Raw genomic sequence first — 11,982 nt, 5'->3', positions numbered from 1 at the left:
CGATGGCTATCATTAACAGAATCAACACCCGGTGTATGTTGGTTCGAAGAGGTATTTTGGGTATTTCAGAGTCTAACTGCCCTATATGCCTAGCGGAGGAAGAGTCGGTTGATCATATCATGTTGCATTGCCACAAGCATTGGATCATTTGGTCCAAAATCATTAAGTGGTGGGATTTAGATTGGTGCTACCCAAAGAGCTTCTCAGATATGTGGTCTCAGTGGACTTATCTGGTGCATGGTAAATTTTAGAAGAAAGCTTGGCTGATGTTGTTTTTCTCAGTGGCATGGTCCCTTTGGCTTCTTCGAAATGATCTGATTTTCCAATAGAAGACACCTGACTATGATACAATCTTCTTTCTTATTATCACTCGTCTATGTCTATGGCTAAAAGCTATCCATTCTGATTTCCCATACTCCCCATCAGATCTGCTCAGATCAGCAGATGGCCTGATTCGATGGTCCAATGTTCAGTCTACCAGGATTGTTAATACGTGGTCTCCTCTTATGGTTAATAGCTTCAAATGAAATGTAGATGGCTCTTCTCTTGGTAAGCCAGGTCCCTCTGGAATAGGTGGTGTCTTGCGAAATCATCATGGCCATCTCCTCGGTGTTTTCTCTGTTCCAGTTGGGATTTTAGATTCCAATTTAGTTGAGTTAAGAGTTGTTGTCAAAACTATTGAGCTCTCAGCCTCTAATTGTCTTCTCCATCATAAGCATCTTATTATAGAATCTGACTCTGCCAATGTCATTAGCTGGATGCATAATCCTCACAACAGACAATGGATGCATCACAAGCTTTTCTCCTCTGTTAACGGATTGAATGCATACTTTGGCTCAATCACCTACACTCATGTCTTTCGTGAGAGTAATTACATGGCAGATTACATGGCTAAACAAGGAGTGCGGAGATCAAGTGAATTTGTTGCCTGGTTTTGAATCATCCATCAGTCATGTGGATCTTCTTGTGTGTTTTATGTTGTTATGCTTGTGAGAATATGACTGGTTGATCTGTGAGAGGAAAGCTTCAGTTAGGAGGTCATTCTAATGATTATTGGTAGTTCTCCCCGGCTTTATTGCTTTCATTGCATTAACTGTGCAGAGATATATGTTGTTCTTTGGCTATTTTTGTCTTTCGCTTTCCTTAGTCTGGGTTGTTTTCTTAGTGTTAATCTGCCATAATATGATATTATGCGGATCATGTTTTTTTAGTGTTTTCTTTTAGCGTTTAATGAAATAATTATCTTTAAAAAAAACAAGAAAACATAAAATTAACTGAAAAAATCAAGTTGATTCATTGAAATAAATTGAATAAAAATAAACTATACCATTTGTTTCACAACCACTCTTATTTTTTCCAGTGGTTGCACCAAAACAAGAAAAAAAAATGAAGTATGAAATTAAAGTTTAGCACCATCCCCATCCTTCTTTTATTTCAACTATCCTCACCTTCATCGAGAAACCCTAGTCGTATAATTTAACTCCCTAAGATATTCATGAGCTTGAATCTTGTTTTTGGGTCTCATTATTAGTGACTGAAGCTGTAGAAAAGTTTACGATGGCATCAGGAAAAGCAGGTGGTGCATGAGCAACAATATGGCCAGCAAAATTCATTTCACCCAAGGGGCAATGGCCACCACTACCAAGGCCAGGAGTATGAGTGCATGGAGATCCACTAGATGGTGGAACCGGAGCCCTTTGAAGAGATTGAATATTCCCAAGATTTTGCTTTAACCATTGCTCTCCTTCTAATGGCCTAGCTGCCAATATTTGGTGAGAGCATGGTCCAAAAACAATGGCAACAAAGATTATCATTGTTAAGCATTGGTTTTTTCTTTGAGAACCCATTTGAAAGAGAAACCTGAGGAATACTGGGATCTTAATTAGGCAACAATATCCGGTATATGCAAAGAGCTAGCTGGCTGGCAAAATGGATGGTGGTGGTGGTGGTGGTGGTCTTGGAGACGAAGAAGGTTAGCTAGGTTGTGGTATATGGAAGATGTGGGAGGAAGATGGGATCTATACTTATATACATGCAAGGACACATGAAATATGTTTTAAGGCATGGTTTCTTGATTTTCGTGTGTAGCCAGATGTCATGTGTTGACTAATGGCCGCGGTTTAAAGTTTGAATGGAGAGAGTCTAAATTATAGACAAGACCTTGAAATGCAAACAAGAACTTACTTTTATACGTGAACTTTTAATCAAAGTTTAAGAAGTCCTCCTGTTCCTGTACGTGATGATGGGAGACAAAATTCTTTGTCTCAACCCAGGAAGGGAGACTGCTATTTTTTGGGCTAGGTTTTCGAAACATTCTGGGTGTTGGTCAAATGCTGTTTTGGGTCCAAACTCATGTTTGGACGGTGCAATTAGTTTATATTTTTTAGTGCGACCGCAGAAAATTACTACAGTTTGGGAATTGGTATCGCAATTCGCAGGTTCAACTTAAATTCAGGAATGTTTGTGATAAATGTGCTGTAGTGATAATTATGATGATATCATTAAAAATTGTTATGATAGTAGTATTTATGATATTAATAATATTGATGGTAATAATGGTGGTTATAATTAAGATTATCATCACAACTTATATTACACTGTTCTAATTAATTTTAGATATTGATAATATAATAAGTATTATGAATTATTGTTTTGTTTTATTTTATTATGAGAATTATTTTGAAGTGATATTTGATTTTATTGATTTTTAAAGAATATAATATCTTGGAAGATATTGAAACACTGAAATTTTTATATAATTTATTTTATGATATGAATGTTCTGAGACTTAGCATAAATATGGTGTTTTTACGACATCGCTCATGCATTGTCAATTATAAACCTGAGATTCTAGTGGTGATATTTATAATGAGATGATTATAAAATAATAATTATATGAATAATAAGATTGTAATTGTTGTAATGGATGATGATGGTAATAATCTATGTGGTGCTGATAATGAATATTATGAATTGATAGTGTTGAAAGAAATATTTTCTTTTTTTTCATGAAATTAAAATATATTTGATTAATTATTATTGAAAAATATCTTTCATTAACTATTATTGAAAATTATTTGATGCATTTCATACTGAGCCGTTTATTATATCTCTTTCATACTTGGGGTCAAATCCCACACAACGCATAGGCTAGTTGTCTTTTTCATGAAATAAAGAAGAAAGAAAAAAAGAATTATGGCCAATATATAGGTTTTCCTGCTGGGTTCTAATGGTTGACTTGCCATTCACAGCTCAAGTCCCTCCCATGTATTCTGCTTGAAAACGTGATTGCTGGTTAGGGCAAGTATGGTGGCTTCATCCTTGAGGCGGTCAAACTTGGTGGCTTCATACCCTAACATGAGTGTCACAGTGTTCATTAGCTTGAATCCTTGAACATTAGCAACATGCCATTTGATCATCTCTTTTGCTGGCTAATAATGTTCATTCCATTATTATTTTGAAAACTCGTGTATTTGCTGAAAAATATTTTTTTAAAAGAAATAGTTTTTATGGAAAGTGGTTTTATGAAGAAAAAAAAAATTTCGATATTAAATAGTGTCATGAAAAATAAGTTGGAAAATATTTTTTAGTATTTGGTTATGTCATAAAAAATGAGTTGGAAAATAACTTACTAATTTTTTTTTAAGTTCATTAAAATAATAAGAAATAAATCTTACAAATTAAAAAGTTGAATGAGAATGAAATTGAAAAAAAAAATCTAATTTTATAAATTATCTCAAATAAAATAAATAACAATAAAAATAATATAGATCAAATCTAAAAGATGAAAAAATTGAAAAATAATGAAATTAAAATAATAATAATTACAATTTCTCAAATTATTTCAAACAAAATAAGTACCAATCAAAATAATAAGAATCAAATTTGATAGATAAAAAATTTCAATTAAAAAATAATAAGAGAAAAGCAAATAATAATCATAAAAATAAAGACCAAAGTTAATACAAAAATCAAATTAAATCAAATTCTAAAAGGTGAAATTGAAAAAAAAAATTCAAAACAAAATATATAACAATAAAAAGTTTGAGGACTAAATTTGTTATAATCAGCAAATAATATGATATTTTTAAATTTTTTATAACTTTTAGAAAGTGTTTTTCACCCAAAATAAAAGCAAAATACTTTCTTAAAAACCAAGTCAAATTTTTTACTATAAAAATCAATTTTTCTAATGACAAATAAAAAGAAAAGTTTAAAAAGTAATTTCCTGAAAACTAGATATTAATCCGGTAAAACCTTATAATCTAACATATTTTTAGTAACCCAATTAACTTAACCAAACTCAATAAAAAAAAAGATTTTTTTTGAAAAAATTAAAAAATAATGCTGTTTTAATAAAAAAATCAATCCTAATTTAACTCACGAATTGACCTCATAACCCAAACACTTTTCCAGTCAGTTTCCAAGTCAGACCCTGATAGCTACGCTATTATGCTTCCATGCCCTTTTTGTCATCTGTTTGCTGCTAATAACGTTCATTCCATTATTTGAAAACCTGTCTATTACCATCATCACGTTATTCACTACCCTGCTAGTCTGCTTCCCCTGCATGTTCCCTTTCACTGAAAATTCATGCCATAGCGGCTTCCATGTGTTTTGATATAATGACTTCAAACAAATTTACTTGCAGCTGTCTTCCAAAGCGGCATGGAAATTAGTCCATCAAAACCACTCAGAATTGAACAAAGAATTTCATAGATTTTGACAAAGTCAAGGCTTGACCTTGTTCCAAACAGGAAACACAATTGGTAAAAGAATCTTAACTGGCCAGTTACTGTTACTGCCTCAAGTAGTGAACTAGGGTTCTCCGTTGCATCCCTAACACGTTAGGGAGAGCACTAACATAACATGGTTGCCATCACCTTGCTAAACACCATTTACAGTGTAGGCTGTGAGGCCTGGATAGAAGAACAGAAGTCTCCTGATGGAACTCAGTTTTGTTTCCACTCCCAGAAAGGAGAGAAACAAAAGGAAACGAAAATAAAGAAAGAAAAGAACTGATAAAACAAACAGAAAGAATTAACTTTGATTGACTGATTGAACAGGGAAAAAAACAGGTATCATACAAGTATGGATACAAGGCTCTCTCCCTCCAAAATGACCTACCTCTCTCTCCCCTCTTTGTTTATAAAATTTCTCTGCTTTTCAGACTTCCAACATGCTACAAAATTATCTTATGATGCCAAATGTATCGCTTAATTCAATGTGAGGACAGCAGGTTTTTTTATCTGTCACATTACCTGGTGATCTGCTTGCACATGCAAAACTGTGGTGTGGGGATGAGTTTTGAAGGAATTTCATTGGTAGGTATGGAACTCTCAAAAATTTTGGTCCATCACACAGAAAGGACAGAAAACAAGAATTACCAGACAACTTTTCTACTACTCAAGGATTCAAATAAGTTTCCCAACCATCTGTTTGTAGTTTTTCTGCCTTCTTCAAGACATCGTCCCTTGTATCTTCTTGATACTGGCTCATTCTGCAAAACAAATAGGATTACAGTTGAGGAAACCTTCAGTTGTTATCCTGTCACACAAGCACATAAACAGAGGAGAGGGAGAGATAGAACCTTGCCAAAAGGTCGGTATCACCAACACCCAACATCCTTACTGCTAGCAAACCTGCATTTGTGGCATTATTAATTGCCACAGTTGCAACAGGTACTCCCCTTGGCATCTGGATAATAATAGATTAAGGAAGAATTTAATGAAAGACAAATTTAAAAAAATAATGAGCAAATTAAAAAAGAACGAAATAAATGTCAAACACAGGCAATGGATTGTATCTGAGGACATTATTGTTGGACATCAACTTCCTGCAATGAGGGTCAAACTGCAGATTCTGTGTTGGACGACAAAAACATCCTCATAACTTCCTGATTTAAATGGGAACTTGGGTTTATGTTTAATATTTCTATAAACATGTTGTTAAGATCTGCTCTCGTTCTTTTGCCTGCATTATGCTCATAGAGTAACTGAACCTAGGAAACATCAGTGCTAATACCAAACCAAAGAATCTTGCATTTACAAATCCCACAGAAGTCACAAAGAACTATAGCTTCCTTTCAAAGGAGAATCGATTAAAAAAAAAATAGCATGTAAAGAATGGAAAAGGGTATGTCTACTTTTCCATGTGCCCATTTTAGGAAATAAGCTAGTAATGGAACTTGGAATGCTAAACTGGAGGTCACTGCTATTTTTGACAATGGACATCCTGAAATTGTTATATTATCTGTGATGAAATAGTGTACCTGTACAATTGATAAGAGTGAATCCATTCCATCCAAAGCAGAAGCACGAACAGGAACACCAATAACAGGCAAGGGGGTCAGCGAAGCTACCATACCTGTAAAGTCAAACCAATGCTTTATTAAGGCCAGTGAGAGTTGACAGGCATAATATTCTATATAAACCATCACATATATAACTAGCCTGGCAAGTGAGCTGCACCACCAGCACCAGCAATGATGATTTGGATGCCTTGGTCTTGAGCAGACAGTGCATAAGAAAACATCATTTCAGGAGTTCGATGGGCTGATACTATTCTCACCTGCAAGTTACATATTGTTAGCCATGAAAGTCAGGTATAAATGGAACAAAAGAAACCATTGCTGACGCATTCCAGAAGAAAACTGCAAATTTAAAAAGCAACCTCATGAGGCACTCCAAACACAGTCAAAATCCTTGCAGCATCCTTCATTATAGGAAGATCTGAATCAGAGCCCATAATGATCCCAACACGCGGTTTAACTACATTTAAACAAACATCAGGAACCAAAATAAACTTAAACTGAAAGAACAGATACATCTTAAGTTTAACTGTGAGGTCTTATAATATTTAAGAAGAAAAATGTATGAAACTGATTATAATTGAGCTGAACTATATTCATGAGTTTAGATCCTCCAAAATGAACGATAAGATAAGTCTACTACCTCTAGTACCTATCAACTACTATATCCAGTACCTATCTCCAAGAAATTAGCAAGACATAAATCCAAAAATTGAACTTGTGAATGATGGAAGGGACATTTAATCTCCATTTTAACTTTAAGACAGATACATACTTCATGATGCAACTCATGGAAATTTGCAGTAAGAGAAGGTGAGGAAAACCATACAACTAGAACATGTCATCTAGCCACAAGATCGAGTACAATGATCAAGTCATCATACGAAAACTTACCAGCAGTCTGACTCTCAGAACCTTCTTCCTTCAGCATTGATTTTAACTGTGCTTCCACTATGCCCATTGAAGGGCCGGCAATAGTGATATGGCCCATCTTCCGTTGCTTTCGCATTTCTGCACAATTACTTTACAGTGGAGAAAAAGAGAGAGGGAGAGTAGGAAATCAGGGAAAGTATAGAATTTATGCAAAAACTAACCTGGTTTATCATACCAATGGACAGAAGCCCCTTGTATGTTCAATGCTCTTCCAATCAACTGGTGAGCTAAGTGAAAACCAGGCTCACCCTAAAAGCATAAACATTGTCATTAGTCAATTAATTTTTTATTTGAAATATTCTAACAAAACATATAAAATAGCAAAAACAATTGACAACATTTTGATGTAGACTTGTGAAGGAGCTGCCTATTTTTCAGCTAACAAAACGACATGCCCACCCAAACCCCAAAGCTCCTACCCATGCATACAATTGAGAATCCTTTAACATTTGGAATTGAATCAGAGTTCAATGAGCACCAGAAGTCAGCAAATGTTTAGAAAAAAAGATGATTAAATCAGAAGCACATGTCACAGACCAACTCTGAATGACTTCTATTGAGAACTCATCATTAGCTAGGAACTACGAGCCTAATCTTTCAATTTTCAATACATGAAAGATGTTTGACACCTCTAAGTTTCACAACTTGGTTGCATGTTATATTCACAATCCCTACCCAAGATCCATAGTTAAATTCAAATCGTGTCCTAACCGTTCTGTTTCCTGAGATTGGCCCACAGTTCTCACAAAATATTGGCATGTGCTTCATGTAAGTTATGTTGTGCAACTGCTTTTGGAATTACCAGAAACACAATAGCAGTCCACACACATTAACATACACATGAACATTTACTATTTGAGTGCATATGCTTGGTTTTATGTGTGCATATGATAAAAGAATGTTCAAACACATGACTTGGAAACCAAAGGACCCCATCAAACTTCTTGCAGAGGTTTCAAAATATTAAACAAATGGAAAAAAATACAAAATTGGAATTGGAGAAGAAAACAATTCACCTCGTCTTCACCCAGTATATTGTACATGATAGCAGCAGGAGTCTTCATTGCTGGATCACCAAGTGGAAGACCCAGAACAGCTCTCAAATGCTGTTCGAATTGTGAGGTATAGCAGGACTCAATTGTGTGATGACCACTATTATGAGGTCTGGGAGCTACTTCATTCAGTAAGATCTGTTTAAAAGGGAAAGCATCAACATATTAGTCAAAGACAGCAAGTTCCTGAAATCCTGAAACTGAGAATTATGGAATGTATTGTGCAGATAAAATGAAATACACTGAAAAATACAAGTACAACCTGACCATCCTTTGTCAAAAACAACTCCACTGCAAACACACCAGCACCTTCTAATGAGCTAACAGCTTTATGTGCAACATCAGTGGCAAGTTTTCTGATCTTCCATGGTATATCAGCAGGAGCCTTAACCACGTGACAAATGTTTTCCCTGCAAGACTCAACGTCTGCAATCAGATGTAAGGAGATGCAACTATACTAATTGATAAACATTATCCAGTCAAATTCATCTGGCAAACTCAAACATTGTTGAAACCAAATGCACTGAAAACCAAAATAGCTACAAAAAAGAGCATGGAAATGCCTTATCTATACCGTACTTGTGAATAGTTTCAACAACAGGGTAGCACGAAATGGAATTGTCTCTTCCTCTAGCCACAATGACAGCTAGCTCCTTCACAAAGGATGTCCATTTCTCAACATATAAACCTCGATCAAATCCTCCAAGAGCTGGAAAACATCATGAATATTATATTACAACAAGGAGTAGATCCAGCAGGAACTATTTCTATAAAGAAAAACAAAAATAAGAACTACAAACTAGGCATGAAAAGCAGCAAGGATGAGGAAATTAAAGTGGACCATTAGAAAGAATTGAAATGGCAAGACTATATGAGCTTCAAGGAAAAAACTAACAAGAAATGCCCTTGATAATAGAATAATATGAAGCCAATCACTGTTCAAAATCACCCAAACATTCTTAACGATTACTTATGACTATGAACACAAGGAGAGGTGAGCAATTGTGACGAGGAAATGTAGGAGAAATAATGAAAAGATGAAGCAATTTTATTTCAAGTCAAAAGACAAGGACTTACAAAGAGAGATTTCATTCAAAAACATATGAAGGCTTTTAAGTCAAGTTATTGACAACCTTTCCTGTTAGAGCGAAGAATGCTGAAGGTCTCAGCAAGCTCATTGCTGAAGCTGTCAAGGATAGGAAGGAAGCAACTTCCTGTTGCTTTGGATTAACATATAAGAAAAATTATGAGCCCTAAACACCATCCATATAGCATAATCTAAAACATGGCACAATCACACAGATAAATGTCTGTCCAGGATTGGTAATTTTTCTATTTGATTGGTCCAAACTAGATGAATGGGCTTTCACATTCTTCCCAAGAATTTAATATGACATCAAATACATTTCCAGTGCCTTGGGAGTGGCCTGTTTCATATGGATTTTACAGCCAAAACCCCCTAAACCCAAATTAAAGGTTAATAACATCTTTGGTTGTTGTTCTCTACAAGACAAATAATAATTATACTATAACTGTGTCCATTCCAGACAAAATGAACAAGACGAGATGAAAAGAGTCTAGTATAAAACATATGATGGATCTTCTCTGGCCATAACATTTGGATCCTTAACATTTTGAATTGCAATTAAGATATGGTAGATACTAAACTGCTGTTAATCAGTAGCACAGTCTAGCACATATGAATACAAGTATAGCATTTCTCAAGCCTAAATTGGATACCAAATTTCCTTAGTAATTGGGCCTCAGTATTGAACATCTCACCATTTACAGCAGAAGAAAGCTCATCTTCACTCTTAGCAACTGCATTCCCACGCCCATCATAAGCTAGCCTTTTGCTCTTGAGCATTAGAGGATAGCCAAATAAGTCGCCTGCTCTCTTGGCACCTTCTAGATCATCAATCTGTACTAGTCATACTTCAATATCAGTTAACTAGAAGATATTAAGCTAATAACAGGTAATGAAAAATGAAGACTGCATGTGGCTTCCTCCAGGGAAATACTACAAACAGCAGCTAACCTGCATAAAGTCAGGAAGGGGAATCCCATGCCGAGAAAAATGAACCTTCTGGAGATACTTATCCTGAAAAATTGAAACATGGATCCATCTAGAAATTTCATCATGGAGCCAAAATCATGTTTGGCTTTGAATTTAAATCCAAACTCCCTATGAAGTAAGTCTAAATGCCAAAGTTGCATATCGTTTACAAAATAACATTACCCATCAACTCTGGAAATCAAAAGAGACATACTTGGATAATTCTAATAGTGGAGGCTTTCGGTTGGCAATCAACTCCTTGCTGCTCAAGCTTCTCCATTGTAGCAGCATCAACATGTTCGATCTCCACAGTCAACACTCCACATCTACAACAGCATAATTAACAAAATTAACACAAAAGACTCAAAAACTCCAATAACAACCAAATTCCATCAAGATTGAACCTTTTTGCGAATTCCTGAACTGTTGCACTATCATCAAAGCTTCCAACCATATGATCATATGCAATCGCACTCGCTGGACAATTAGTCAATGGGTCCAAAACCATGACTTTAATAGCCATTTCTGAAGCTGCTTGGCATAACATACGACCCAATTGCCCACCTCCCAATACCCCAACAATCACCTCGGACACTCCATGAACTGGCAAGTCATCTTTCCTACATTCACCACATTAAACAATCTAATCACTCAACTCCAACAAGATACCAACACAAAACAGCTATTTCTTTTGATTATTTATTTTTTATCAAAACATTTCCATATGGGCACTCATGCAATGAAAAAAAAAAGCAAAAAAACATAACCTTGAATAAGACATGCACAATTGTATGCACAACTCAATTCTCTTTCTTTCTTTTGCAAAAAAATCAATCTGGGTACTGATAAAATGAGACAAAAAAGTAAAAAGACACAAAATTGGTGCACGGGTACAAACCGGAAAGAAGTATCGTGAGTGTCAGTTGATGCTTGACAAGCCAAGACTGGACTTTGAAACTGTTTTAGCGAAGAGGACTTGGTGTGTTTGTCCATTAAAGATAATCTTGTTGAAAGGGAAACAGAACAAGGCTTGAAACCGAAATCAGATTTTGAAAACAGTAGGAGTTTAGGTACTAGGGTTGTCTGTTGCAGCAGCAGCATCCTGTACCGGAGGAGGGTTTTGTGGTTGGGGTTTTTGCCTGAACCTGTAACTAGGGAAGTAGTAGAGGTTCGAACGTTGGAGTTCTTTTTATTTTATTTTATTTTTGTTAGTTTTTTTTTCTTTTTTGAAAAGAAAATAATTTATATTTGGGAATGGTATATATTACATTATTGACCCGCGGTACGTTATACATTGAGATATATTTTTCTAAAAACATTATTTAGATATTATTAATATATTTTTAGTGAAAAAAATTATGTAAAGATAAACTTCATGTGTGATGTAATTAACTTTATAAGTTAAAAAGCTATTTGAATGATATGTAAAACATAGTTTAACTAAAAATAATATCTCAAGATAACAATAGTTTAATTAAAAAAAATATCTCAAAATAACAATTTTTTTAATATTAAGATAACAATTTAACTTAACATAAGTTAACATGTCAATTTTGTGACTCGGGTTATGAGATTATGATGACCTAGTAAAAAACAAATCAAAACAAATTATAAAGCCTAATTTTCAATCA

The 11,982-nt window shown here is 34.8% G+C and overlaps 1 protein-coding gene across 2 annotated transcripts; it reads right to left on the bottom strand.

Moving 5' to 3' along the window:
• Positions 1-5,024: 5,024 nt before the first annotated feature.
• LOC18108079 (phosphoribosylaminoimidazole carboxylase, chloroplastic) lies at positions 5,025-11,549 on the bottom strand. Of its 2 annotated transcripts, none has more exons than XM_024590899.2 (15): positions 11,250-11,549; positions 10,756-10,971; positions 10,566-10,677; positions 10,334-10,421; positions 10,078-10,216; positions 8,875-9,004; positions 8,558-8,705; positions 8,260-8,433; positions 7,405-7,492; positions 7,205-7,321; positions 6,673-6,770; positions 6,453-6,570; positions 6,272-6,366; positions 5,591-5,697; positions 5,025-5,500 (listed from the first exon to the last, which is right to left on the bottom strand). In XM_024590899.2, exons 3-15 carry the CDS (start codon positions 10,646-10,648, stop codon positions 5,407-5,409), a joined length of 1,479 nt encoding a protein of 492 aa, XP_024446667.2. In that variant the 5' UTR covers positions 10,649-10,677; positions 10,756-10,971; positions 11,250-11,549; the 3' UTR covers positions 5,025-5,406. The 2 variants fall into 2 exon arrangements, with proteins under 2 accessions (XP_024446667.2, XP_024446666.2); XM_024590898.2 differs by having other exon boundaries at positions 10,334-10,396; positions 11,250-11,548.
• Between the last annotated feature and the right edge of the window lie 433 nt (positions 11,550-11,982).

Source organism: Populus trichocarpa, chromosome 19 (assembly GCF_000002775.5).
Source record: "Populus trichocarpa isolate Nisqually-1 chromosome 19, P.trichocarpa_v4.1, whole genome shotgun sequence".
In the NCBI taxonomy this organism is placed as follows: Eukaryota; Viridiplantae; Streptophyta; class Magnoliopsida; order Malpighiales; family Salicaceae; genus Populus; species Populus trichocarpa.
The sequence above is the reverse complement of the archived record's forward strand: the minus strand, read 5'-3'. Positions and strand labels throughout refer to the sequence as shown.

Coding starts and splice junctions, on each gene's coding strand:
- LOC18108079 (XM_024590898.2), bottom strand. CDS start 11,452: ATGCTGCTGCTGCAACAGACAACCCTAGTACCTAAACTCCTACTGTTT. Junction 7,322..7,404: donor CCATTGGTATGATAAACCAG/GTTAGTTTTTGC, acceptor GTAATTGTGCAG/AAATGCGAAAGCAACGGAAG. Junction 5,698..6,271: donor CACTCTTATCAATTGTACAG/GTACACTATTTC, acceptor ATTATTATCCAG/ATGCCAAGGGGAGTACCTGT.